Here is a 24,633-nt window from a genome sequence, read left to right as displayed (position 1 = left end):
ATAACTGTAAAGCTTAAAAAGATTTCAGAGAAATGAAGCAGTTGTAGAACTGGTAGCATGATGCAGAAATCTTTACATGGGCCAAAGTTCCATCTATTTTGTTGACACTTTTGACTACTCTGATGCTTCAAGGAGATAGTGGTGTTCATTTGCTTGTTTTGTACCATAACTTTCCTTTTGCTACCCACGGATGCAGCACAGAATAGGTCAGCTCATCTGATAAAAGCAGTAGGCTAAAATGTGGCATGAAAGAAAAAAAAACAAGGCAGCCTAGCAAGAGAAACAACATAAAGCTGGAGGAAGAAGGGATAAACATGGGATAGAAAGTAAGAATAGGAGTGAAGAAAGGAGATTCCTACTCTACTGAGAGGATAAAGGGAGAAAACGTAAAGCATAAATAGGGAAGAAATGTCCAGCAGACAGGAACATCCCCTGGATACACCTTCTATAGGTGGGAAGAGGTGGATGTGTCCCAACAGACTCTATAATTAGAGCAAATTCTTAGCTTTTTTTTAATGGTGGCTCTTCCATAATTGTTCTGAACATTGTGTGATTGTGCTTCATGTTATTAGGGAGAAGGAGAATTTAGAGGGATAGTCCAAAGCTCTTTTTCCTGTATTTAGAAATGGGGTACTGACTTACTAATTCATTTGCATGGAGCAATATTTTATTGTTATTTTATTGTGTGAAATATTTTATCCAAAAGAGCTAAAGGGGCTGGCCTGCAGGGAAGGTATTTGATGTCTCAGGTATTGACTCCAAGACCTCGTGTAAATTGATTAAGCCTCTTCATTGGGGGAAAAAAAACTTTCTCTACAATTCTCATAGGATGATGTCCCTTTGAGGCGAGGGAGGAAAACAACTAAGAAAAGAGAAGAAGAAGTTGATATTGATTTGGACGACCCTGAGATCAACCATTTCCCCTTCCCATTTCATGAGCTGATGGTGTGGGCTGTGCTGATGAAGCGTCAGAAGATGGCCCTCTTCTTCTGGCAGCATGGGGAGGAGGCTATGGCTAAAGCACTGGTGGCCTGTAAACTCTGCAAAGCCATGGCCCATGAAGCATCAGAAAATGACATGGTGGACGATATATCCCAAGAGCTGAACCATAACTCCAGGTGGCTTTTCTTTCATGCATACTTTCTTGGGTAGAAAAACAAAAAAAGAGGAGCCTGCTGAACCTCCCAAAAGTTTGCTTTTCTGTGCCTTGCTTTCACGTCTAAATTGTAGGGAAAATACAGTCCTTTCAGAGAAAATCTAAATGGCTTTTAAGCCACCTGTCTAGCAAAGAAGCAGTGTTGTTAGCAGTATAACTTCTGAAATGAGAAGGTGTCAAGAAGGCAATGAAATATCTATACTGCTTATGTGTCCTTCATGAGGCCTCAAGAGTCAGGCTGCAACCTTTTCTGTGCCTTTTTCAAGTTGTTCTGTTTATCCCAAGCAAAACGCTTGCTGAAAACCTTACGAATGTGATATTCAGGCAGAAGCAGTAACTAGCAAAGAGCTCATGCTTAGGTGAGCTATCTGTGAGACTATATTTCATAATTATCTTTTCTGATATTAAAAACCTGAGACATAAAAAATTATGAGAATTTTAAAAAGGATATCGAACACTCCGCTTTCCAGGGGACTTGACCATAAAACCATGAGCAAGCAGTGGAAAAGCGATCCACGAAGCTGCAGACAGCCAGTGGGTTTCAACTAGAAAATGTCAGGGAGGTGGGCAGGCAGGTGGGAGCAGACATCTGGTAGGTGTGGGTGCTTGGCACTTCTAAGTTGGGCCACTTATTTATGTGCCTGCCGTTAGCCACTCACATTTGAAAACGTGGGTTTCTGTGTGTGTAGTCACCATCACGACTTGTGTGAGGGCAGGCGATGCACCCCTTGCAAAGGCTGTCGGTTATGGAGATTTCTCTTTGCGGCAGGCCGCTCGGGCTGACACGAATGAACAAATGTCCCCTCGTTGCAGGGACTTTGGTCAGTTGGCGGTGGAGCTGCTGGACCAGTCGTACAAGCAGGATGAGCAACTGGCAATGAAACTGCTGACCTACGAGCTGAAGAACTGGAGCAACGCCACGTGCCTGCAGCTCGCAGTGGCAGCCAAGCACAGGGATTTCATTGCTCACACTTGCAGCCAAATGCTGCTCACGGACATGTGGATGGGTCGTCTCCGGATGCGCAAAAATTCTGGTCTAAAGGTCAGCACTATTTTAAAACAAAATTAACAGTAGAGCAGTTCTAATAGATGGTGACGGGACTCACAACAAATTAGGAACAACCGGTTCTATTAACCACGTTTCGGCTGCTTATTTATAATGGCGTTAACTGGGGTATATCCTTCCTGCGTTCAGCTTTTCAGCAGGGAGATTACCACAAACCCAAGTTCAAAGCACATTACTTAGGTTTTCATCCCCTTTCTCAAAGACCCCTCCAGCATCAGCGAGAGTTATCAGAGTAAGAATTGCGCCAGCAGGTCAGTATGTCACCCTGCCTGGATACCTGAGGGGTTAGCCAAGGTTTCTAAAGATAAAGAGAAAGTGTGTGTGTAAGTGAATTAACTGCAAGTGCGAGGTGCTTATCTGACAACCTTGGGGAGCAATTGCCCAGAACAGGCCAAAGCGAGCCATACAAATTTTCTTGAAAGCCCCTGCCAATCTTCCTGATGACTGACCTGAAGGGACTGCCCGAGGGAATCTAGAGAATAATTCAATTTCCAATGCCATTTAAGCTTTACTTCCCCCAGCAAAACTGCTAACAGAGCAAGGTGGATTCTGTGAGGTGAGTTTCTCTCCAGAAGAAAACTGGGCTGGCATCTTTCACCTTCACCAAAGTACTCGCTAGTCAGTGCAGAAGCAAGAATTGCCTCTTTATCTCAGCTGATAGGGAAATATTTTCATGGAGGGGGATTCTCTGTCCTGCATTAGCTTTGTGTGTGAGAAGTGGTATTTGCTCCGGCTGTTTTGCTGCATGAAATGATGTTTGGTAATGGTGAGAATGATTATGACTAAATGCATCATTATCATACTGGATCTAATCCAGTAACAATGATGAATGAGGATAAGTGACTGATAAGATTCTCATCATCCTCCTGTAGGGGCTGCATTTAAATATCATGCTGCTTACAGATAGAAATGGCAATGTCATCTGACATCCACCATGTCATCTTTACTACCTGTTTTTCTGAATCACATCACAGGCCCTTTGCCCCTCATGAGGGACTGGTCCCTTGCTCACCACTTGGCTTTGCAGATATTCCACATGGGTAGATCTGGCTCGGTGCAGCAACTCATTTCCCGCTGTATGCTTTCTTCTTTACAGCTTGCATCTCTTAAGACCTAAAATAGAACCTCTTTTCACAATGATTAATCAAAGATAACAAACTCTTTTTGCCCCTCAGCTTCTTGTAACAAAAGGGCCTCAAAAGCATCCTTCACTCAGTTTGTCGTCTGTGTTTTACTCACTGATGCTCATTAGCAGGCCCTGTGTAAAGGCAAAGCAAGCTACAATCTATGCGAGCAAGAGGCAGGGTGGCAAAGAAATAAATTTGCAAGCGTGAGTCATGAATTATTTCCCATGAACAATTTTCTCCAGTTGAAACTGGCAAATGGCAAGAAGGCTGAATCTAATTCTCTTAATGTCTCACCGGGGATGTATAGCACTAATGCGAGGGGGAGAGGCAACTGTTAATTCTGCCTGTCTTTAAAAACAGCCTCTCTGGGAAGCCAGGTCTGCCCGTAACACCCTCTGCTTCAACACATCCTTGCCCAATGGTATCCTCTTCCCATGAATCGAGTGCAGGAAGAGTCAAGGCCATTTAGTGCTCAGCTGGTCTGAGGCTGGACGTAGGGTTCGCATGTTCTAACTGCTCCTAATTACAATAATTTGGATGATTTCAGCAACACACATGCTGCCTGCCAGTATGACGAGCACAAGCAGTCTCCCTCTTCTGATATGCCAACAGCCTAACTATCTGGTTTCACGATCTTTTAGAGAAAGATGTATAATAAAATTGTTTTCCATGAGAATTTGAGGGGAAAAAAAATTTGTTGTGTTTTCCAGTTACAGACAGGCCACTCCTTTTTATATTGTTATGATATGTCCTCAGTTACACTACAGATTTGACCCCAAGCATTCTGCATTGCACATATCAGCACAAGGTAAATTTAGTGATTTCTGCATTCCCTCTGCACAAGAGAGGGAATGTAGAAAACAAGGAGCTGGCATAAATATGAACATTACATGGCTGCCAGGTTACTGAAGCAAAATCTAAGGAGACTGCATAGCTAAGCACGTCAGTGTTTGCTATTGCTGGCTTTGTCTCTTCTCAGACCCAGGTATGCTTATGCCTTGACCTGTACTACCTGGGTATATTAAGTTGTATATTAAGTTATATTAAATTAATGCTTCTTGTGTATCATTTACGCCGATGTTGTCTATTATGTACAATGCAGAAAAGTGCAGGTTCAAGGTCTGAATGCATCCATGGTCCCATCTGCCGTTGAGTCTATGTAATGTTTTGTAAATGTATTCTAGTGGGTAACAATATGCATCTGATGAGCAAACAGATAAAATATTCAGGAGAGTCAATTAGCCATAGCACTCATAGCAATGCTAATGGAAGTTACATGCTTTGTTTCACCACAGAGCTCTGAAAGCATTACCCCAAGTGACAAATACTATATTGCCATAGAAACTCACATGCACAAGTATATTTCTTTTCCCAAATGTCCCGAGGGAGTTGTTCCGTTTGATACTAAGCAACCACCATAATTGTAATCTGTTTACTGTGATGATTATTATTATCATTATTATTGCTTTAGGTAATTCTAGGAATTCTACTTCCTCCTTCAATCCTCAGCTTGGAGTTCAAGAACAAAGATGACATGCCTTACATGTCTCAAGCCAGCGAGATCCATCTTCAGGAGAAGGAGCCAGAGGAACCAGAAAAACCAGTGAAAGAAAAAGAGGAGGAGGACATGGAACTCACCGTAAGAGCTGACAATAAATTACCAGCTTCAGTGCTGGCAGTTTGCTGTTCCCACCTCTGTGGGTGTTGCAGGCTATCTGATGGTTAAATTTAGTATCTGAACAGGATAGCAGTCTTAACAGCCCCCTCTGCTTGGTGGGACTTAAACCGTATATGTCAGCATCATTGTTTCTTCACGTTGCAGCAGGACATGATGATGCTGAAGCATCACGTTGTGATATAATGGCCTCATATTTTGATTCAGTTCGATGCAGCATTATCTGAAATAAATTGAAGAGATTTCAGAACTGAAAGCACTCAGCTGTGATGGATGACTGGGCACCCCTGGTAGAAAAGATACTCACTAACTCTTCCTTGGGATGGAGATGCCCAGAGAGCCATGAAAGCTAGAGATTCTCTTTTTTCTGTTAGTTCACTTCATTAGAGTGCAAGTTAGTGTGCAAGTAGGCAAGAAAAATGATGAAAACATTCTTCAAAATTCCGTATGGATTTGTAGTCAGCGCCTCTCACATATATACACAGGCAATTTTTAATCCACTGAAGACAGAAGCAAGTAGCTAGACAGCTCAGCCGTTACCAAGAGCTTCCATAGCGCAGTAGAGCTGTGCAATGAAGGGCTTGTCTGTAGTAGTAACATAGCCTTAGATGAATAATTTACACTGCAGAGAGATTCAAATAGCTAATGCTCCAAAAATTATGCAAGTCACCTACTTCCAGTCTGTTGTTCTCAGATTTGTTGGACACTTTCTAATTCAGGCTATTATCGTAAGAGTTAACAATCCTGCCTTAGCTTAGTTCGGTTTGGTTTTGTTCTGACTGTGGTGTCTTTGAAAGGCTTAAAACTCATACCCAATTCTTCTAGGTCAGGATAGAGGAGTAGAAATAAGAGGGCTTTTTCCTGGTTAATCAAAAAAAAAAAAAAACAGACTATTTCCCACAGGCAAACAGCAGGAGCTGCCCCCAGGACCCTGTCTGCAGGCAGGCAGAAGGACCTGCCTACGGGACCCAATATGCAGGCAAGCGGAAGGAGCAGCCCACAAGACCCACCTACAGGACCCGTTTGCAGGCAAGAACCTGGCTGTTGGGAAAGACCAGAAGCCAGAAAAGCAGCAATGGGCTGTTCTCCGCCCATGAGCTGCTAACAGTGATTTGCTATCCCTGGTTTCTGATCCGCTCATGAAGTGCCTATTCAAATCAAATAAGCACTTTGCAAGCCGCCTTTTTCTTGGCAATGGGTAGAAATTTGGGGAAGAACTCACTTCCATCTCTCTGCAATTATCCCAGCTCCTAGTTTCTTGTCTACAATACTGTGTTTCCTTTTTACCTCCTGACTCCCAATGCAAGGAAGTGATGTGCTGAACGGTATGTGCTTTTCCAGACAAGTCTTAGACCTTCCCTCCCTTCTCCTTTCAGTGTGCTGACAGTCCTGTTGCTCTTTCCCGTCATTGACTCTGCCCAGCTACTCCCTCAAATTTGATGCATCGCCCTAGTGACGTTTCTGACAGATACAGCCTTTTCTATAGAAGTGAGAATTGTTTCCATGGAGTCCAGCAATTTTAGAAACAAAATCTTGGGCCCCCTACTGCTGACTTAATATTTTGCCTATATAATCTGTAGTGAGTTTTAGGACTAGGACTGTAATACGGCTCCTTCAGTCCGGCTTTGGAGCAATGGCAGCAATGCCCTTCAGTAGTGCAGAGAATGATTTGCTAGCAAAGAGACCTTTGCATTTATGGCTGTGGTTAGATATCAGAGACAGTTACAGCTTGTCCCCTTCAGGCACAGTGTCAGGAAGAGTGGCCCTGCCTGACGTATTTTAAATACAAAAAAAGATTTTAGATTGAAATTTGGGGTGATTTTCCTTCTGGCCTTAGTCAAATGACCTGGCCTAAGTTCGATCTGGCCTCTTCTCCGGGGACAAGAAGATCCCTGAGAGACTATTCAGGAAGCACCTGTGAAGCTTCGCTTTAGTCGCACTTATATTAAGGGGACATTATTCATGGTTTATTAAGATTAATAAATAATTATGAGGTGATTTCACAAACATTTAATCAATTTTTCAACTCTAGTTCAACAGACCAGTCATTGCCCCTCACCATAGCATTCATAACACCTGCTACTGAAGCATTTATAATAAAATGTGTTTGAATAACTGATTTTTTTGGTTCAGTGATGAACTTTTTTCTTAACTGGTTCTATTTTTATTCAAAATCAAATAGATATTATTCTCCATATTTTTCCTTTCAGAACAAATGAATAGGGTTTTTTTAATATACATTTACTGTAGTTTTATTTTATTTGTTTAGATATTTGGTACACAATTGTTTAAAATATTTCCCAAAATTTCCCATGGTTTGGTTTCTGAGCTTTTTTTGCTGTAAAGCTTAAACAAAAACAAACGTGAACTAAAAAGCACTTTGGTCTGCCCAAAAGTCCACTTCTGGCCAATAAACTATTCATCCAAATAATTTCACCTAGGTCTATTCCTAATCATTCCCAATAAATACTACTGAAGTCTGTGTATGCCTGCAATATTATGTGCGTATGCATTTTTATAAAAGTACCCCTAACATAAAAGGATCACATTTAGACAAGCTCAGCTGATAAATTTCTTTTGAAATCTTCTGTCCCCTCTGCTGTTAAACCCAGGCGATTGCTTGATGGAGAGATTTTGCTGGTGCTTAATGGTAGGACAAGAGAGTCAGTTTGTTGCTCTGGACCGTGCTTGTGCACAGGGGATGAACTGCAGGGCCACAGTGATTGTTACATTCTTTTACACCTAATTTGCACAGAATAATGTGATCACAGAGTACACCAGCAGTGAAATAAGTCCCCACATGGGTGCATCCGTATGTGAATATATGTTTATTTTGTGCCATGCTCCTCTCAAAGGAGGAGTGATGAATGTTGGGATATACTAGATAAACATGCAGTGTTTACTCACTGTAAACTATTTGTTACTCACACCTGCTTTTAAATTATAACAGGTATATGAGAGTGCTGGGCACACACTTCTTTAACATTTTGATGCTAGGCAACAGACTTGCCTTTTGCAGCATATTCACAGAAACATGCCAGAGTACCGCTCCCATCATCGCCTCAGCACCAGGCAGTTTAACGTAATTTCTGCGTCGACCTGCCAGTTGTTAATCCTTAATCTGCTAGACCAAGAGGAGTAGAAGGGCTCTAAAATCTAAAGGCCGAGGACCTTTTGTATTTGTACAATGTGCTGACCAGGGCATTACTTTAGTGGCTGATTTGGGGATTGGTCAAAAAATCCAACGGTCTAGCCTTATCCAAAGATAACGCTGATTCTGGAAGCTATAACTGGGACTGTCCTTATCCTTATTCGGTGCCCTGTAGTTAGGACATTAGAGTTCCTCAGTAAATTATCTTATTTCAGAATACAGAATAATACATTAAAGCCTTTCAGAGGGTGTTTTATTTGTTGTTTTGGTTGTTTTGTTTTAATTCCTCACGTCAAATAAGAAGTTTGGGCTTTCATAGACATCACTAAAAGTCTGAGTTAGGACATTTCAACGACAGCAAAGTTGGTTAGTGTTGGCCTTTGGGATGATACGTATCTCGTTCATGTTGTGTGTGCTTAGCCTCTTCTGTTTAGTAGAAGTAGCTAAATAGTAAATCAGGAAAAATGCAATTCTTAAGTTGGGAAACTTTGAATATCAGCACTTGCGCAAGGTCACTGGGGGACTACAGGCAACCTGTGCTAAAGCAAAAATTTTATTTCGTCTGCAAGAAGGAAAGCTGTCTATAAGAAAGACTCCATTTTCCCGTAACCTGAGACCTGTTTTCTGTCATGGGTTTACCTGAGAGGCCTGCCTGCCCATTAACGGTAGCATCTGAAAGAGCTGAGGACAGAGACCTGCCACATGGGACATGACTGGCAATCGCCGAGTCGGCACTCATACCTCTCTGTCCCAGGACAGGGACCAAAGCGAGAGCAAACTTTTGCCCCTCTGTGTGACCCAACTAAAGCAAGGTATGACAGCCAGGCTCAATTACAGTCCATGTAATAGGGATAGGGAATTTTTCTTTTTCCTAAAAAGGCTATTTGGTTATACATCATCCCATGTAGCCTCCATCATGAGCATGTCAGTGTCATCAGTACCACATCAATTATGGCTAAGTGGGACAAATACATGAACCATCCTATCTAGAATTACCACAGTGATTTCCATTTACAGCCAAATTAAAATTCTGATGAACTTTAAATGGCCATTTCTTATTTTTTATTTTATGCCATGCTGCCTATGGGAATATAAGCACAGGAGGATACTATTAACAGGCTTGAGGGCATTTTGGCATCATTTTGAAGACCATTTTGCTATGGGCACCAGTGGTCCAAGGATCTGGAGTTCCTCCATCTCCATTTCTCCCACCTCTCACCAACGTCCATCGGAGAGGTGTGCACCCACAGCACCCTTACATCTGCACGAGGCACCAACACAAGAGCTAGGCACCCCTTCATGCCTTCTTAAAAGCTATAGTTTGAGACTTTTTAGGGACTTGCAAGGTGGTAGGCCAGTGCTGGCCCTCTCCATAACGAGGAATTTCCTCCATTTCTCCAAGCTCTTTGGAAACGTCTTGCACAGCTGCTAAGCAACCACTTTGGCACTCTCCGCTTCATTCACAGTGTTCAGCAGTCTGGAGGATTGAGCTCCTAAGGCTGCAGCTAGTGTTTCAGATGTGTTCTCTATATTCAGCTTAAAGAACTGCTGAGCATGTGCAAAATCCCATTTTATACGCTTATAATTCAAAGGCATTAAACATTTTTCCCTACCAGTAGTTCAAGGCAAAGAACTGTAACCCTGGAACAATTATCATGGAGGCATCACTTCTGTATGTGCTGTAGGATACAACAGGGTATGCAGATATCCACCCAGCTATGTGTGGTTTCCTCACCAGCTCTGTGTAAATACTAGGAAAGTCTGTAAGTAGCACATACATTTCACTAAAGATAAAATTTGAAGAGCCTATGATCATATTATCAGGATTCAAATTCCCAGATTCAATTATAAATACATAAATATATCATAGGATCTCATGCTGCTCTCTAAAGAGCATATTTCAGTTCAGAAGTACACTACCCAGAAGTGTTCTGGTTCTCTATCAATAATCAGTCCTCAATTAAATAAAGGAAAATGCCTGGGAAAAAAAGAAAAGCCTCTGAAATTCTGATTAGTAAATCTCCATGTAAAAGGAATGCACACATCAGCCCCAGCCCCTCAGGCTGAAATGATGCAGTTGTACTGTACTTTGCATGTTGCACTGCTGTCAGGCTTACCTTGCATGACTCATAGTGAATCACGGACAGAATTGTGTATTAGAGAAAGAGATGCCGCCTACACTCAGTGTCTTGAGTTATTCTCACCCTATTGCTTCTCCCTTCAAATGCAAACACGTTTATTCACATTCAGCATTGCAGCTATTCTGTTAACGCAGGGACTTATGTTATTTCCTTACTTCCGTTATTTCTGTATATTTCTAATGAGGAGGCTTTTCAGATGGTTAATACTGTGATATAATTAACATTTGGGGACATTAGGTCAAATCCAATCCCCAGCCATCACAGAGCAATTCCCCATCTGTAGCATGGGGGAAGGGAAAGGTTGGTATTGTATGGTACATAGTTAATTCAGAAATAATTATAACATGACAAAATTACAGCACCATTTATCAACAAGAAAGCAATAACAAGCAGGAAAGCAGCATCCATGAGCTAAAACATAAATCCAGGTACTGAAAGACCATTATCCTAAAAACACCCCAACTCACTGATTTCAGTGACAGCTGAGGGTCTCTCAGAAATGGGAAATTTATAAAATTGTGAAGGATTTAAACTCTTATAAATAATCCCCTTCACTGAAGCACCGTGCTGCTCATTTGTTAAAGCTGCCAGCATTCGTTTTTACCTCTCCGGCAAAATTCTTGAGCACAAGAGGACAGCAGAGACAAAGCCTCATGAAAAGCTATGGAAAACTCTGTGGCACCAGATGGCAGTTTTCCCTAAAACAATGTCAGGAGGTAGAGAGAAGCAAAGAAATGAGTAATTTCTTAAACCAGAAATTTTTCAAAGCATTCAGATCATAATCCACTTTTTCCCCAAATAGTCAGTCCTTGATCTATGTCTGGGAAAGAGTTTGGTTTTATAGTCTTCAGGTAAGGATATGCAGGGTGCTGTGAAGGCTGCATAGTCTCTGCTACTATAATTATATTCAGTAGGTCTCATGTTCTTGCAGACTATCTGCTTATCTAATGAGAACCCTTCAACCATCTCCTCTGCTCAGCAGCGACTTCCTTTTTTTTTTTTTTTGAAGTGAAAACTATGAAACTCTTGCCAGACTTTAAGGGGTTTTATTCTGAATGAGAATCAGAATGGGGGCATCTTTTTTTTTTTTTTACATGCATTGTTTTATATATGTATAGTAAAGAACTTCTTAGAAATCTGAACCGGCGTAAAAAGGTAAAGGAGATAGATAACTTCCTCAAAGTAGACTGCAGTTCTAAGAGGATATCAGCAAGTGCCAGACTCGTGTCCTGGGTCTTTGCTCTACTTTGGTGAAAATATGAAAGGCAGCATCTGTGCGTAGTCAAATTCAAGAATGTAAGGGGCTACACTGAAAGTAATAACACCAGAGAAAAAAATAAATTTGTGAATTAAATGCAATAGAAATATTAGAAAGCAGGCATCTAGGATCATATATGTAAGTAGCGTTACAAATATCTAGACTGAAAGAAAAAAATGTGGTCCCCCATTTATTATTAAAATATAATATTTTACATGACCAAAGACCTGTATGAATGGCTCTGCCTGAGGCCCAGAAAAAGGAAGAAAAGGAAAGATTGGGATTCTTACTTTTAAATGCGTGGGAATTGCTTGGCTTCTGTGGTCATAAATCATCTCCTTTTCCTGCAAGGAACTAGAACAAGATCAAATAGCTCACCTGACGCTGATTAGCGAAGTGTGTGCAGAACATCCTGTTGAATCAGGGAACAGAGACAGATAAAAGAGGGGCCTCTGCATTGAAAGACAGCATGTCTGGCAGCTTATTGTTCTCCTTAACAGTTGTCTCAGTGGCTTAGTTTTCCACTTTTTTAAATTGTGATTGAGAACAATAGTATCTTCAGGGATGTTGAAAGTTTGCTTCAGTTAATATAAAAGTACTAAAGTGCTTTGATCTACTTGTGGGAAAAATATTATAGAAACATTTCAATAAAAGCATCATGGTGAAGTCCCTGCATACCTAGATAGGGCAGTTATATCTCAATTCTTGCCATTGCTTTCATGTGCAGGAGTACTACAATGTATATCTGCCACCACAAACTAAATAGTAAGAATTTGCTCAGGACACAGTAACCTAAAATCCACTATTAGTCTACTATTCACAAAAGAGTTTTTTAAAAGAGAACATTTTTTACATTAGTCTGTATTCTAAATATAAAGGGACTCCTTAATTTCAGTATTTGTTTAGTCAGTCCTGCCACTTCTCACTGAAGCTGAGCATGGAGTTAAGAGTAAACATAATATTATCTTCTTTTGCCTGTTAGCTGTGCACTTACTACTGAGGACTTCTTAAGTACGTGTTTCTGGAGCTCTGGGTAGATCTTCAGGGAGCATGAATTGCAGTAGTAACAGTGAAATCGAGTCAGCCACAGGCAATGCATGTGCACTCTGCAGCTTCATTACAGAAGAAGCTACAATCACTGCAGAAGGAAGCTTGCAGTCCAAGGCCTTAATCCTGCAGTGAACTGTACTGCTCCGTCCTCTACATCCATATGATTGATGTTCACTGTGGGGTCATCGCCTAAGGTAGATCCAGTGATCAACACAAAAACCATCACTAGCTTCATTGCCTCCAGTTCAGCAACCGTCAGCCCATCTTTCCCCCTGCTGTTCTCTTTCAGTGTCAACCTTATGATCTTTCCTTTGTAACACTATATTCAAAACTTCTCTGTTTTCTGTGTGTATGTTTGCTGTGTATAAGTATACAATAAGAAGCTACTGCTTGGAGAAGAGAAATCAGTACAGCAAAAAGGGGGAATGTTCTCTGACTCTTACTTTTCGTCCACCAGTCAAGGATTACCTTGCTGTTGACAGTTCCTGGTAAAACATCACTTTTTCAATTTACAAGGTACTAAACAGTAGCTTCTTACATAAAAGATAATCTGAGAACAGAGCATTTTACACCTAGCTATGGTCATCTGTTTTTCCTAAAGATCAAGAAATCAGAGAACTTTTGAACGGTTTTCTTTTGAAAATTCAAAAAATAACTTTATTCATCTTTCACAATGAAAGAAACACAAAAATGTCCTTTCTTGTAGGCAATGCTGGGACGAGGGAATGGAGAGTCATCAAGAAAGAAAGAGGAAGAGGAAGTTCAGAGCAGGCACAGACTCATCCCTGTTGGAAGAAAGATCTATGAGTTCTACAATGCTCCCATTGTTAAATTTTGGTTTTACACAGTAAGATATCTTTCCTGTTATGTTACTACTGATGGGACAAGTACCGGGATAGGATAAAGGCCATCCTGTGTATTTCTTTGAAAGTCTGTATCTGCAAACACTGGAGCGCTTCTCCATAAATATTTTCATAAACATCATTTGTGGAGGTTAGGTAGCACTTGCAGACCTGTCTGAGAGTTTTAAATACTACTGCTTCATTCTGGAAATTAATGGTTAAAATATGAACCACTGTGTATCTTTTCTTCAGCTACAGCAGTAAGTGGTAGTTTGCTGTCAGCAAGTGCTCCCATGGAATTCACTGCTAAGCCCAGTGGGAGGCTGGTCTGAATCAGGATATCAGATTGGACAGTAACTGATGAAAATAAGAAACAGATAAAGCAAATTTTTTCTTGGAATATTTTTGCTTTGTTCTGTTCAGCTAATCTGCAGAGTGTCTCTCAGACAAAGTGTTTGTGTAACTACCTGTTAAAAAACAAAGATACAAGTAGCAGCCAGCATGGATTTTTCAGGGACAAATTATGTCAAGACAGTCTAATTTCCTGCATTAAAAAGAAACAGGCCTTGCAGATGGGGCAGAAAGCAACTCATGTCTTATATTTTGACTTAGGTAAGACCGTGTCAAAAACTTTAATAGATATTTTGACTGATAAAATAATAGCTGCTATATTAAGCAGTTATTATGTGGATGCAAAGCTTTTTGGCAATTGGTTCTCAAGAGCAATTATTAATTATTCACTATCAAGCTGGAAACAGGTATTAGGAAGGGTTCCACTAGGGTCTCTGCTACATCAGGTACTATCTGATATCTTCATTCACAACTTGGAGGATGGAATAGAGACCAGTTCTTAAATCTGCAAATGACACTAGAATGTAGAAGGATGGGATGAAAATGTAAAATGAACACAGAAAGTAATATTTTCTGTCTGTTTGGCACTAGTTAAACCTTGGCTGGAATATTATACCCTAGCTTCTACATCGTGTGACAGATGTCCACTGGTTTGAAAGACCCAAAAGAGAGTAAGAAAAATGTTTCTAGACATCTATAAAACGTGACTTATGGGGAAATATTTAAGGACATGAGGTTATTTTCTCTGGAAAAATGAACTCTGAAGAAAGGATTTAATAGTCTTCAAATATGCACATGTAGCTGCAAAGAGAAACAAAATGGAATATTCTCCAAATCCTTAATGATCGGGACAAAAAGAAATGAATTAAGTTGCAGCAAGGCAGTTGTAGTCTGGACGTTAGGGAACAGTTGCTAACAGGGTAGCTCTGAGAAACACTGTGATAAATTGTGTAAGGAGATGGTAGATTTTCAATTATTAGTCATTTCTAAATCTATCTTATCAAAATATATGTCCAGTATGGTACAGTATAATTGATCCTGCTTTGGCACCGTTGAATTGGCCAGATGATTTCTTGTCATCCTTCCCAGCTATATTTTCTATCATTCCACTGAATGCAAAGCAGCCCAGCTTCAGCAATCACGAAGAATGTACTTCTCTCCCTCCTTCTGTAGATGACTTCTTAATGAAGAAACTACCTTTCTGAGATGTGGACAGTACATCTACAGACAGCAGGAACAACCCACATCAACAGAGACTAAACTGTGGTGGACAACTTATGCTAGCAAATAGCTCCAGTTTGGCAACTTGGAATTACTACTTGCTGAACTGTAGCCAATACAAGTTCATCAGGCTGATGAGTCTAGAAACTGCTCATCAGCAATCTAGTATCATTATCAATTGCAAAATGTATTATACATAACCAGAAAAGTCTTTCCACTATAAGCAGAAAGAAGCATCCTGGCTCTCTGTTAGTTCAATTCTGAAATGGGAGAGAGAGATCAATACTGCATTTCCATTTAGACCTGTTTCTACAGTTTTATGTCCTAAGGCAGGTCTCAATCAAGGTCACTTATTAAATCTGGATCTTGGCTACACTGAGCTTCAAGAGCAAATTAAGGTGGATCCTGGCTGCAGTGGTTGGCCAGTTGGATATATTGAGGAACTCCTGGAGAAAACAGGGAAAGCAACTTTTAGATGAGGGTTAAAATTGAACAGTCTGTCTCACTTTTCAGAAGCACACAGACGGAAGCAGTAATCATAGCTGTCAAAAGAAATCCCCCAAATTCTACACTCCACAGTCTGCAACGCAAGAAATTTGTCCATAGCTATTGTACATAAATTAAAAGCACTTGATTATTCAGTATCCTCCTATCCACTGTTATTCTGTATCTATATCCACCTTCACGCTTAAAATACAGAAGAGTGAGCTAAATGCAGGGATGTTTGAGTAAGTAATATTTTGGCTCAGCAGAGGTGTCAAAATAAACAGCCTTTTCTCACTAACAAAACTTTTGCCTTTCGCTCTGGACATCCTTTAGTTTCAGAACCTATTTACTTGGTTTTGTTTTGTGGCTCTTGTGTGGAAATCCATGCCTGGAAGGTCTCACCTCACAGACTGCTAGTGAAGAGGGTGGCCTTCCCCTTTTAACTGCTAGCTGTTGGTTGAAGTGCTAGCCTCAGCGCAAGACGTAAGGTGTAAGAGGCCACATTTCTACTTCCTCCTCCGGGGAGGACCTATGGAGGGAATTGGACCCCGTTAAGAGCCATCTTCTAAGCATCACAGTGGCTTTGCCATAAGCTTTTCATTTTGGGACCACTTCACTCTATGATCATTTCATTATGGCAGGCAGTGAGGAGAGGGGAAGATAGTCTTGCTGTTGAAGCACTCTCCTACCGGTACGATTTCCAGGCTCGCCCCTTGCCTTAATGAGTGTTTAAGTATTCTGTACAGAGTGGGACAGCAGCCATAGGGCATAGGCAGTAACCCAGCCTAGCAGGCCGCCCTGTGCTTCGTTTCTTCAGGTGCTGCCTTCAAGCGCGGGAGGAGCAGCCCCTGGCTCGCCACCAAGCCGCGCAAAAGCATGAAAGCAGCGTGTTCAGCTACTTGTGTAGCAGCACTTCTGAAGAAACTTGTGTGCCAGCGTTGGCAGCTGCGCTGAGGTCTGACAGTGGTGCGGGAGCAGGACGCGCGCCTGGGAGGGCAGCGCCACAGGCTCCAGGAGGGAAAGAGAGGGCGTCACCGGCGGCCTGCAGGGCTCGTCTCTCGGACGACAGGGGCGCAGCTGCAGCACCATTCGATTCTTAAATCAAGATGCGATCTCGTTTTGCCAGGTGAAAATTTTCGGTAATTTTCAGTAAATTTGGGCCGAGAAAATGTCAGGAGAAAATTAAGAAAAAATAAAGGCCCCTAGTTACATAAGGGTCTTATGGTTGCTATTGTTTTAATGTCCCTGTTCTTTTGCCACATTAACTACAGAAATTCACTAAAGGTTTATGACTCAAAATAAACCAGTAAGATTTGCTACTAATTAGTTTTTAATGAGATCTAATAAACACATACCAAGAGGGACATTAGGTGACACTGTCGCTTGGCTTTTTGCAGTGTGGTAGAAGGTGCTCCTTCAGCTGGGGAGGCGTGTATCCAGCCAGGGTTTCGGCTGGCTCTTGCGATGCCCTAGATGCTGACGTAAGTCAGTATTGCTCCCTGTTTCCTTCAGGAGTGTTCAGGGAAGACCAAGGTAGCTCTAGACCTGGGCGTTGCAATCCATCGTCATGCACGCACCGAAAGACAAATGACATTGTCTCCTCCCTTTTAAGTAGACGAGAAGCAGTGATTCAGCTGGGTGTCTTATCTGTGCTGATAGTTATGGGCAATTTAAAGAATTCTCTTGAGTATCCTTCAAACCAGCAACTGAAAGGGAAGCCAGAATCCTGTGGCTTTTACACAGTGCAGAAATATTTTTTTCTAGCATATAGAACAAGACTATAAATCCTGTTCTGTGAGGTGCTGAACACTGGAAAAATCCTACTCAAAAGTCTCAGGACTCTCTACAATTGCAATATCTTGAGTCTGATACTGAGTAAACAAATAGGTGTAAGTAAAATGCATGAAAGAAAAATTTCGGTTTGGAATATAGATGTATTCAAATATAAATGTATTCAAAAAGCTTTCTCCATCAGTGGAGGCTATGGTCAGAATGTCTGTGCACAGGATTGAATTATATTTTCTCTGAACTGAATTTGCTTAAGACGCATTTTTGTGTAGAACAGCTGTTGAAAGGTGAAGCAATCAGTTAGTTTTCTGGCTACCACAAAGCCCAGCCACAGCCACTCACTCTTGCTACAGGCCACAGGCCACTGTGGCACCAGAGCTGCTCTGAATTTGCAAATTTGCTGATGCGCTTTGCCTTTTTTCTTTTTTTTTTTTTTTTTTTTTTTTTTTTTTTTTTTTTGATTGACCGTTTGATTAGACTGGGCATGTAGAAAGAAAGGACAAAGAAGTGAAAAACATAATCCACACTTTTCATTATGTCAAAGATTAGGGCAGAAGGCAGATAGAGAAGGAGAAGCAAAATGGTTGTACTTAAAAGTCTGCAAAAAATAGCAGATGAGAATGTATGGCTACTTGCAGCAGTAAGATCAGTAGGAGTAGCAGTGTTTAGGGAAGGAGTCATGGTATAGGTTAAGTCAATGCTACGCTGGGTAGGGAGATCGTTAGCAACACCTAGGACTTTCTAGGCTTTGAACAAGGACTGTGCAAAAAAGGCATGGAAGGTCAGAGTGAGCCCAGGTTAGATGAACAAGGATAAAAAGCAAGGGGGGGGGGAGTGTTAGAGAAGTAAAAGGTGTTAGAAGTGGACTAGGGAGAAATATGCAAGTAGGTGACTTAAATAGTCAGCGTGTGGTAGATGGCATCGAGGTATCAGTTCCCACCACTGTAGGATAATCCAGGGGGGCTGCGTTAATGCAGATTTGTTGGGGAGGCAGAGGTAGGTGGGGGAGAGGAGATTAAGGCGTTTATTTTGCAGATTCCACTCTGTGTGTGATTTAATATGAGCTTTTCCAGAGGACCCAGAGCACTGTCTCGTTGTTCTTCTGTCTTTATAATTCCAGTTACACTGGAATTAGGAATATCAAACCACACCTGAGAAACTGCCTGAGCTACATAAATGTAGTGACTGCTGATATTCTTTTTGTTTCCTTACAGCTGGCATATATAGGGTACTTGATGCTGTTCAATTATATAGTGTTAGTGAAGATGGATCGCTGGCCATCAACACAGGAATGGATTGTCATCTCGTACATTTTCACGCTGGGAATAGAGAAGATGAGAGAGGTAAAATCAACCCAAACAGATGGACAGAGTGGAAAAGGAAATAAATGCTTTTTTCATTTTAATATCTGGTTTTATTATTTTTCTCCAGGTATTTTTTGATGGATGGGCTTATCATAAAATTGCTTTTTTTGCAAAAAAGCAGATGGGTTGTTAAAAACACACAGTTAAAGATTGTATCTTCCTCCACTTTAAAACCAAGAATCTCTCTTTCCTTCTCTGCAAAAAAGCCTCTCTCCCATGGAATTTCTCTGTTCAGATTTCCTCATGATGCAAGTTTAATAGTGCGCATAAGTATATGGTGGTCTTCTGACTTATCTTAAAGCTTTGCCATATTCCTCGAAGTGTGGCCAGGCAATTGAAGTACATTTTAGGGAGAGGGAAAGGAGAAAGGGTATATGGAATTGAGATGGAGATGGGATGCCAGCCAGAAATGCCATGTTTTACTCCTCCTTCCCCAAATAGAAGTCCTTCAAAATTTACAGCCGTTCTGTCTGTCCCAACTATGCTGAACAAAGGCTTTAAATAAAAACAGGCCTAACTGTGGGGAAATTTGGATCCATATTGAGTATTGCAACACACTTCTAGTAGGTTTTCCCCCTTTTTTATCTTGAAATTTCTTGCTAATTATGTCAAGTAATCGCACGCATCTCCCTAAAGATGCTAGAGCATGTTGAACAAAAAGAGACGATTTAAGGTGGCACTCAGCCTGCATGCAGCTTGGAGCTGCTGTGCCATCCCCTGCCCCTCGCGGTCTCTCCCAGCGGTGCACTTTTCACTTGGCCAAATACGCATTTATTCGGCAATGACCCCAGAGGCCAAATTCAGCCCCGATGTGAGTGAGCGCCACTCCCGTTGACCTCAGCTGTAGCAGCACGTTCGTACCCCTGGGCTGAGTTTGGTGCCATCTATGTATGCATTCTCCGCAGCAAATGTGCTTTTAAATGCTTTTGAGGGCTAGAGGAAAAATGATCTCGAAACAGCCGATTAGACTTCAAAGATAGGTGTCAAACGCTGTGCCATAAACTCTACATTATAAATAAGAGGAGCAGAGGTACCGAGAGGGAGAAAGACATTAATTGCGTGGCCTATTTCACTACCCGAAAGGAAGAGGGAAATCGAGACGGGAGCCACACGAGGGCTCTGCAGCACTGACGGAGATGAAGCGCCGCTGGCTCGGTAGGTGGGAGACTGCTGGCAGGAGTCATGTGTATGCCATTTTTATCTAATCACTCCCCCACAAATTGTCCTTTCCACAAAAGTTTATCAAGAACATTTGTGGGGATGGATTTCTCAGCGGATGTTGGAGATTGTTCATAGAAGATGAGCCTGAAATTCATTCTGAGAATAAATTATAAGAAAATTGTAAGAATTGCATTCGTCTTTTTAAGGAACTGTATGAGTCTGCTCAAACGCTCTCAAGCTAAATATAGAAAACTAAAAACAAATAGCTTGTTAACTAACTAAAAGCTAGGAATTATTCATAGAAATCACTTGAGGAATAGTTTCAACAGTAATTCAGGAAAATAATCAGCTCTCCCAAATGATCTTGCAAATAGAATGATGATAAATTCATAAGGTAAGATTAATTATTTTTATGAATTGTCTTCCCAGCTGTGGGATTGAATTTCCAAAAGCAGGTCCAAGTAGTAGCTGGTCTTTTCTGGATTAAATGCTAAATCAGGGTCTTTGTGGTCATTAAATATTTCCTGGCACTTCGATACACATTTTAAAATACTTTATAGCTTATTTAAATGTGAATTCCCTGATTAACTGTCTTTCCATCTTTTTCATTCTATTCCAAAATTCTAAGCAGAGTCAGACAATTTGGAAAACAAAAAGAAATTACTGCATTTCTTCTAATTTCACAAGGATTTCAGAGTGAGCGAGAGAGTTTTCTATCTCTTTTTTTAAGAATTTCGCACATAGATACAGAATAAGATGGCTGAAATGGAAGATTTCTCAAGAAAATCAGAGAGTACATGAAGTATTTATATGACAGGAGTCTATCAGCTTTGCTTCTGGCCTGTATGATATATATCTGTTTACTATAGATTTACTTCAGGCTTAAATTAAGGCAGCTCAGCTCTTTTTCTCTCCATGTCCTATGTCCTTCAGATATTGATGTCGGAGCCCGGGAAACTGTTACAGAAAGTAAAAGTTTGGCTCCAGGAGTACTGGAATGTCACTGATCTCATAGCGATTCTCCTGTTCTCCGTCGGGATGGTGCTCCGTCTGCAAGATCTGCCTCTCCGGAGCGACGGCCGAGTGATATACTGTGTTAACATCATTTACTGGTATATACGGTTGTTAGACATCTTCGGAGTAAACAAGTATTTGGGACCGTATGTTATGATGATTGGGAAAATGGTAAGAGAAGCTGGTGCATTCCTTCTATGTTTTGATAGCATGTTCTTGACTCCATATCTTCGGTTTGGCCAGTGAAATCACTGCAGATTTATTCGTATTTCCTTATAGATTAGCATTTTCGTGTAACCTAGAAATCAGTGCCTTACTGAACCAAATCCTCTGCACGTCCCCCGGTGATGGGGATTAGAATATCCCTCTCATGTTACACTTCTTGTCTCCCTCTGAGATTGCTCTTTAACAGCAGAACTGTCCTACACCTCTGAGCCTTATTTGCAGTAAATAGAGAGGGTGATAATTCTTGGCTAATTGCAAAGGAGGCGGTCTGTTTAGGTAGCCAGAAGTGTTCAGTACCTTGAGACCCTCAAAGAAAGCACACTGTAATAGGGATGGTATGTTCAAAACCGTAGCGGTCATGATTTAAACCGTGACCTTTTTATAGTTTGCCTGATGGCCACGTGTTCTTTCCTTTCAATGCCTTCAACCAATAGTGTCCTTGTGAGGTTGGAAACCCATTTGCATATGTGCAGCCTCTGCCCCTCGGTCACGTTACATGCACATGATATGGCAGAGATGTAAACAGCTTACATAGAAGTAAATGCATATGAAAAGGACTGAGAGGTATTTGCTGCCAGATGTACAATTTTGAGCATCTTAGCTTTTTCTCTTCACAGTTCAGAAGTGTTGAATAAAGGCACCATTTTGCTTGTAGGAGCTAAATAAAATGGCTGAGTTTACAGAGGTGCATGCATGTGTCCTGGTATTTGAGTACCAGCTAGTCTCTTACCTGCACATGTACTTAATTCACATGCTGATGTTTTATATACAGCTATCCAGCCTTTATTGTGTAAATCGTAGCTACTTCATGCATTCTGAGCTTTAAGATTTATTTTTAAAAATCAAGATGAAATTACCTGTGAGGCTGGCATTCAGTAAAAACAAGCAAACTGAATACCAAACTCTCCAAATATGAATATTACTGTTGTGTGCTTTATACGTGGACAATAATCAGTGAGTCCAAATAGCCTCTACAGGGCAGTTTGGCTTACCATGGTCCATAAAATAAAAACGCAGCCACTCCCCTTCTTCACAGTTATAGGAAAAGAGAGTGTACGTGGACTAGGATCCCTCCCTGATATTATGTTAGTCACAACAAGCCTGGTGATTCTAAGCAGGTAATGTCAAATCTGTAAAATCGAAATGCAAAATCCAGGCCCCCCCACCCACCAGTGTGACTTCCCCCTTCAGCATGCGAGCTTTCAACTCCAAGCTCTTGGCTGAGAATGAAAAAGAAAGAACAGTTAACCTAAAAACAAAAAGAGATAGAGGCAAAGCAAAACACACAAAAGCAAAGGGGTCGTTAAATGTTTATTTCCTGCAAACAGGATTTTGATGTCTTCCTTCAAGGAAACCAGCAAGATGTTGATGTGAGGGATTTTTGCAGCGCTGCAGAGTACAGCAGAGAAAACACTCAGCAATTCTTGCTGTAGGTTACTAGAAAAGGATGGCAGGACGAGGGGAAGGACCAGAGATCAAAGAGAAACCACTGCATTATCATCTCTTCCTTTGCTGTCCCACCTGGGCCATGTCCTTCTGTCAGGGGAGCTGGGTTGCCACTCAGGCTTATGCAATCCATAGCCTAAAAAACTTTTTGAAAAAACAACTACCTTCATATTCTGCTATGTTTTTCACAGATGCGGTGGACAAAAAGCTGTGATGCCAGCAAAGGCAGTCTGAAAACCCACAATATACAAATAATGAAATAGTGAAAACTAATAATAAACAAATTGGCCATGCATAAACAAAATTCTAGTTGTTAGTGTTATGGAGAACTGATAGGAGTCCAGCTTCAGCAGTAGTATAAACTGTCATATATTTTTCTCCTGGGGTCAACGCAGAAAGGAAATGGTTGAAAGCAGCAAATAATATAATTTCCATCACTTTGGCATCCTCACATGTGTACAATGAATTAAGCCTCACTCCACTTCTATGTTCTGTGGAAAACAAATGCAGGAAAATCACTAGCCTCTGTGGGCTTGGCACCCACTCAGAGGGGTTGAATTTAGCTACCAGAGTACTCTGAAGGTGTGGGCATCTGTTAAAGGAGGGAAGTTGTTTTATTTTATGTCTTCCTGTTATTTGATTTTCATACCTCATCCAACTTTCCATGCACTCAGCAACTCTGACACATCCATTTTGCCCACACGTGGAATGCCCAGCCGGTGTGAGTTACATAAATTTGCCTCTCGCATCTGTTTTCTGTCCAGCTAATCCCCATGTGTAACAGCCACCCCATTTATATCGGTGCATGATCATGCACAGCCTTCCCTGGGAGTTGCACCTGCTTGCTCTGGGCTGCAGTGGGCTCCCCTGTGTATTTTTGTTTAAATCATTTTCTCCTTCAGCTCCTTGGGATCTCTCCTTTTGATTCTGTGGTCTTGCAAGTACCATAGAGCGCAGTGGAGGGGATCGAGATGATTACACCTATTTCTACAGAGTAAGCCCATCATAGCGCCTGGGGTCTTCAACAGGCCATGTTTAATGCAATCCATAGCATTGGCTTTTATATAGAGCTTTTACAGGTTTTAGACTCAGGAGGCAAAAGATGAATCTCTCCAGCCTTCCAGTGTTATGGGTCTCTCGCTTCACCTGCGTCTATGTTGCGTCCAACAAAATTGCTGTAATAAGAAGTGTTGCCTTTGGGCCCTGTGAGCAAATATTCCTATGCAATTAAAGGAGGGGCTTGTGAGGCTTAAAGGCAATGGGCTAAACTAAAGGTGGAGAGATGAGGAGTAAGAAGCAGAATGGCTAGTTTACTACTATCAGCTAATTTCAGTACCACACTCTGCTTATCATAATGTGCTTTCTGATCGCTGCACAAGGGCAGAATTACACCCTTTCCATTTGGGAATGGAATGAAATCCCTGTGGCACATCAAGAGGGTCAGAAGTGTATCAGCTCCCCTCCTGTGCAGAATGCCTACATTTTCTTAGTTTCCCTGCAATCCAAAATGAGCAATGGAGCCAACTAGTTTATAAAACTACACTAAGCCATCCCTGCTTTATCACTTTTTTACATCAGTTACTGAAGAGTTCTTTGGAATGACTGAAATGGTCATAACCTTGTTAAAATAGAGATTGTAATTTGGCCTTGCAGGCCAAAGGACCTGACACACTGCCCATTAAAGTCAGTGGAAAGGCACTCATCTCTTTCACCAGATTTCAGCCAAGCTACTGAGGTTTTAGAAAGAGAGCAAACCGAAGGAGTGAAAAGCTGATATGCTGCTTGAATAGAGGTCAACACTGAAATTTTTATTTCTTCCAAAATGAGTTCAAACCTATGTCATTCCTGATTAAAAATACTGGAAGCTTTTAAGAAATTATCTTAAATTACCATGAAATGCTCATTATGCTTATTTGTTTGCATGAAATGTATTTATATTGTATTATATTACATTATAACATATTATATATTTCTATCTGAAATCAAATTTTTATCAGAGGAGGAAAGAGGATATGGGTTTCATCTCTAAGTTTCTTCTCTAAAAGCAGTAAGAACCAGAGTGCGATTATGCAGATTCCCCATTTCAGGATGCTCTCTGAGACATAATGATC

At 41.2% G+C, this 24,633-nt stretch overlaps 1 protein-coding gene across 8 annotated transcripts in view; it reads left to right on the top strand.

Annotated features, from left to right (window-relative positions):
* The window catches only part of TRPM3 (transient receptor potential cation channel subfamily M member 3), a 281,429-nt gene that overhangs the window by 228,868 nt on the left and 27,928 nt on the right, over positions 1-24,633 (top strand). For 4 of the 8 annotated variants that reach the window (XM_064501204.1, XM_064501205.1, XM_026097808.2 and 1 more), the window contains 7 exons: positions 829-1,118; positions 1,970-2,198; positions 4,821-4,988; positions 5,928-6,053; positions 13,331-13,471; positions 18,527-18,655; positions 20,771-21,022. In XM_064501204.1, the coding sequence (XP_064357274.1) occupies positions 829-1,118; positions 1,970-2,198; positions 4,821-4,988; positions 5,928-6,053; positions 13,331-13,471; positions 18,527-18,655; positions 20,771-21,022 (1,335 nt within the window). The remainder of the gene's footprint in view (positions 1-828; positions 1,119-1,969; positions 2,199-4,820; positions 4,989-5,927; positions 6,054-13,330; positions 13,472-18,526; positions 18,656-20,770; positions 21,023-24,633) is intronic. The other 4 variants (XM_026097813.2, XM_026097812.2, XM_026097811.2 and 1 more) reach the window with 1 other exon arrangement.

This window comes from Dromaius novaehollandiae, chromosome Z (assembly GCF_036370855.1).
Source record: "Dromaius novaehollandiae isolate bDroNov1 chromosome Z, bDroNov1.hap1, whole genome shotgun sequence".
NCBI lineage: Eukaryota > Metazoa > Chordata > Aves > Casuariiformes > Dromaiidae > Dromaius > Dromaius novaehollandiae.
This window is presented reverse-complemented; position numbering and strand designations above follow the sequence as displayed.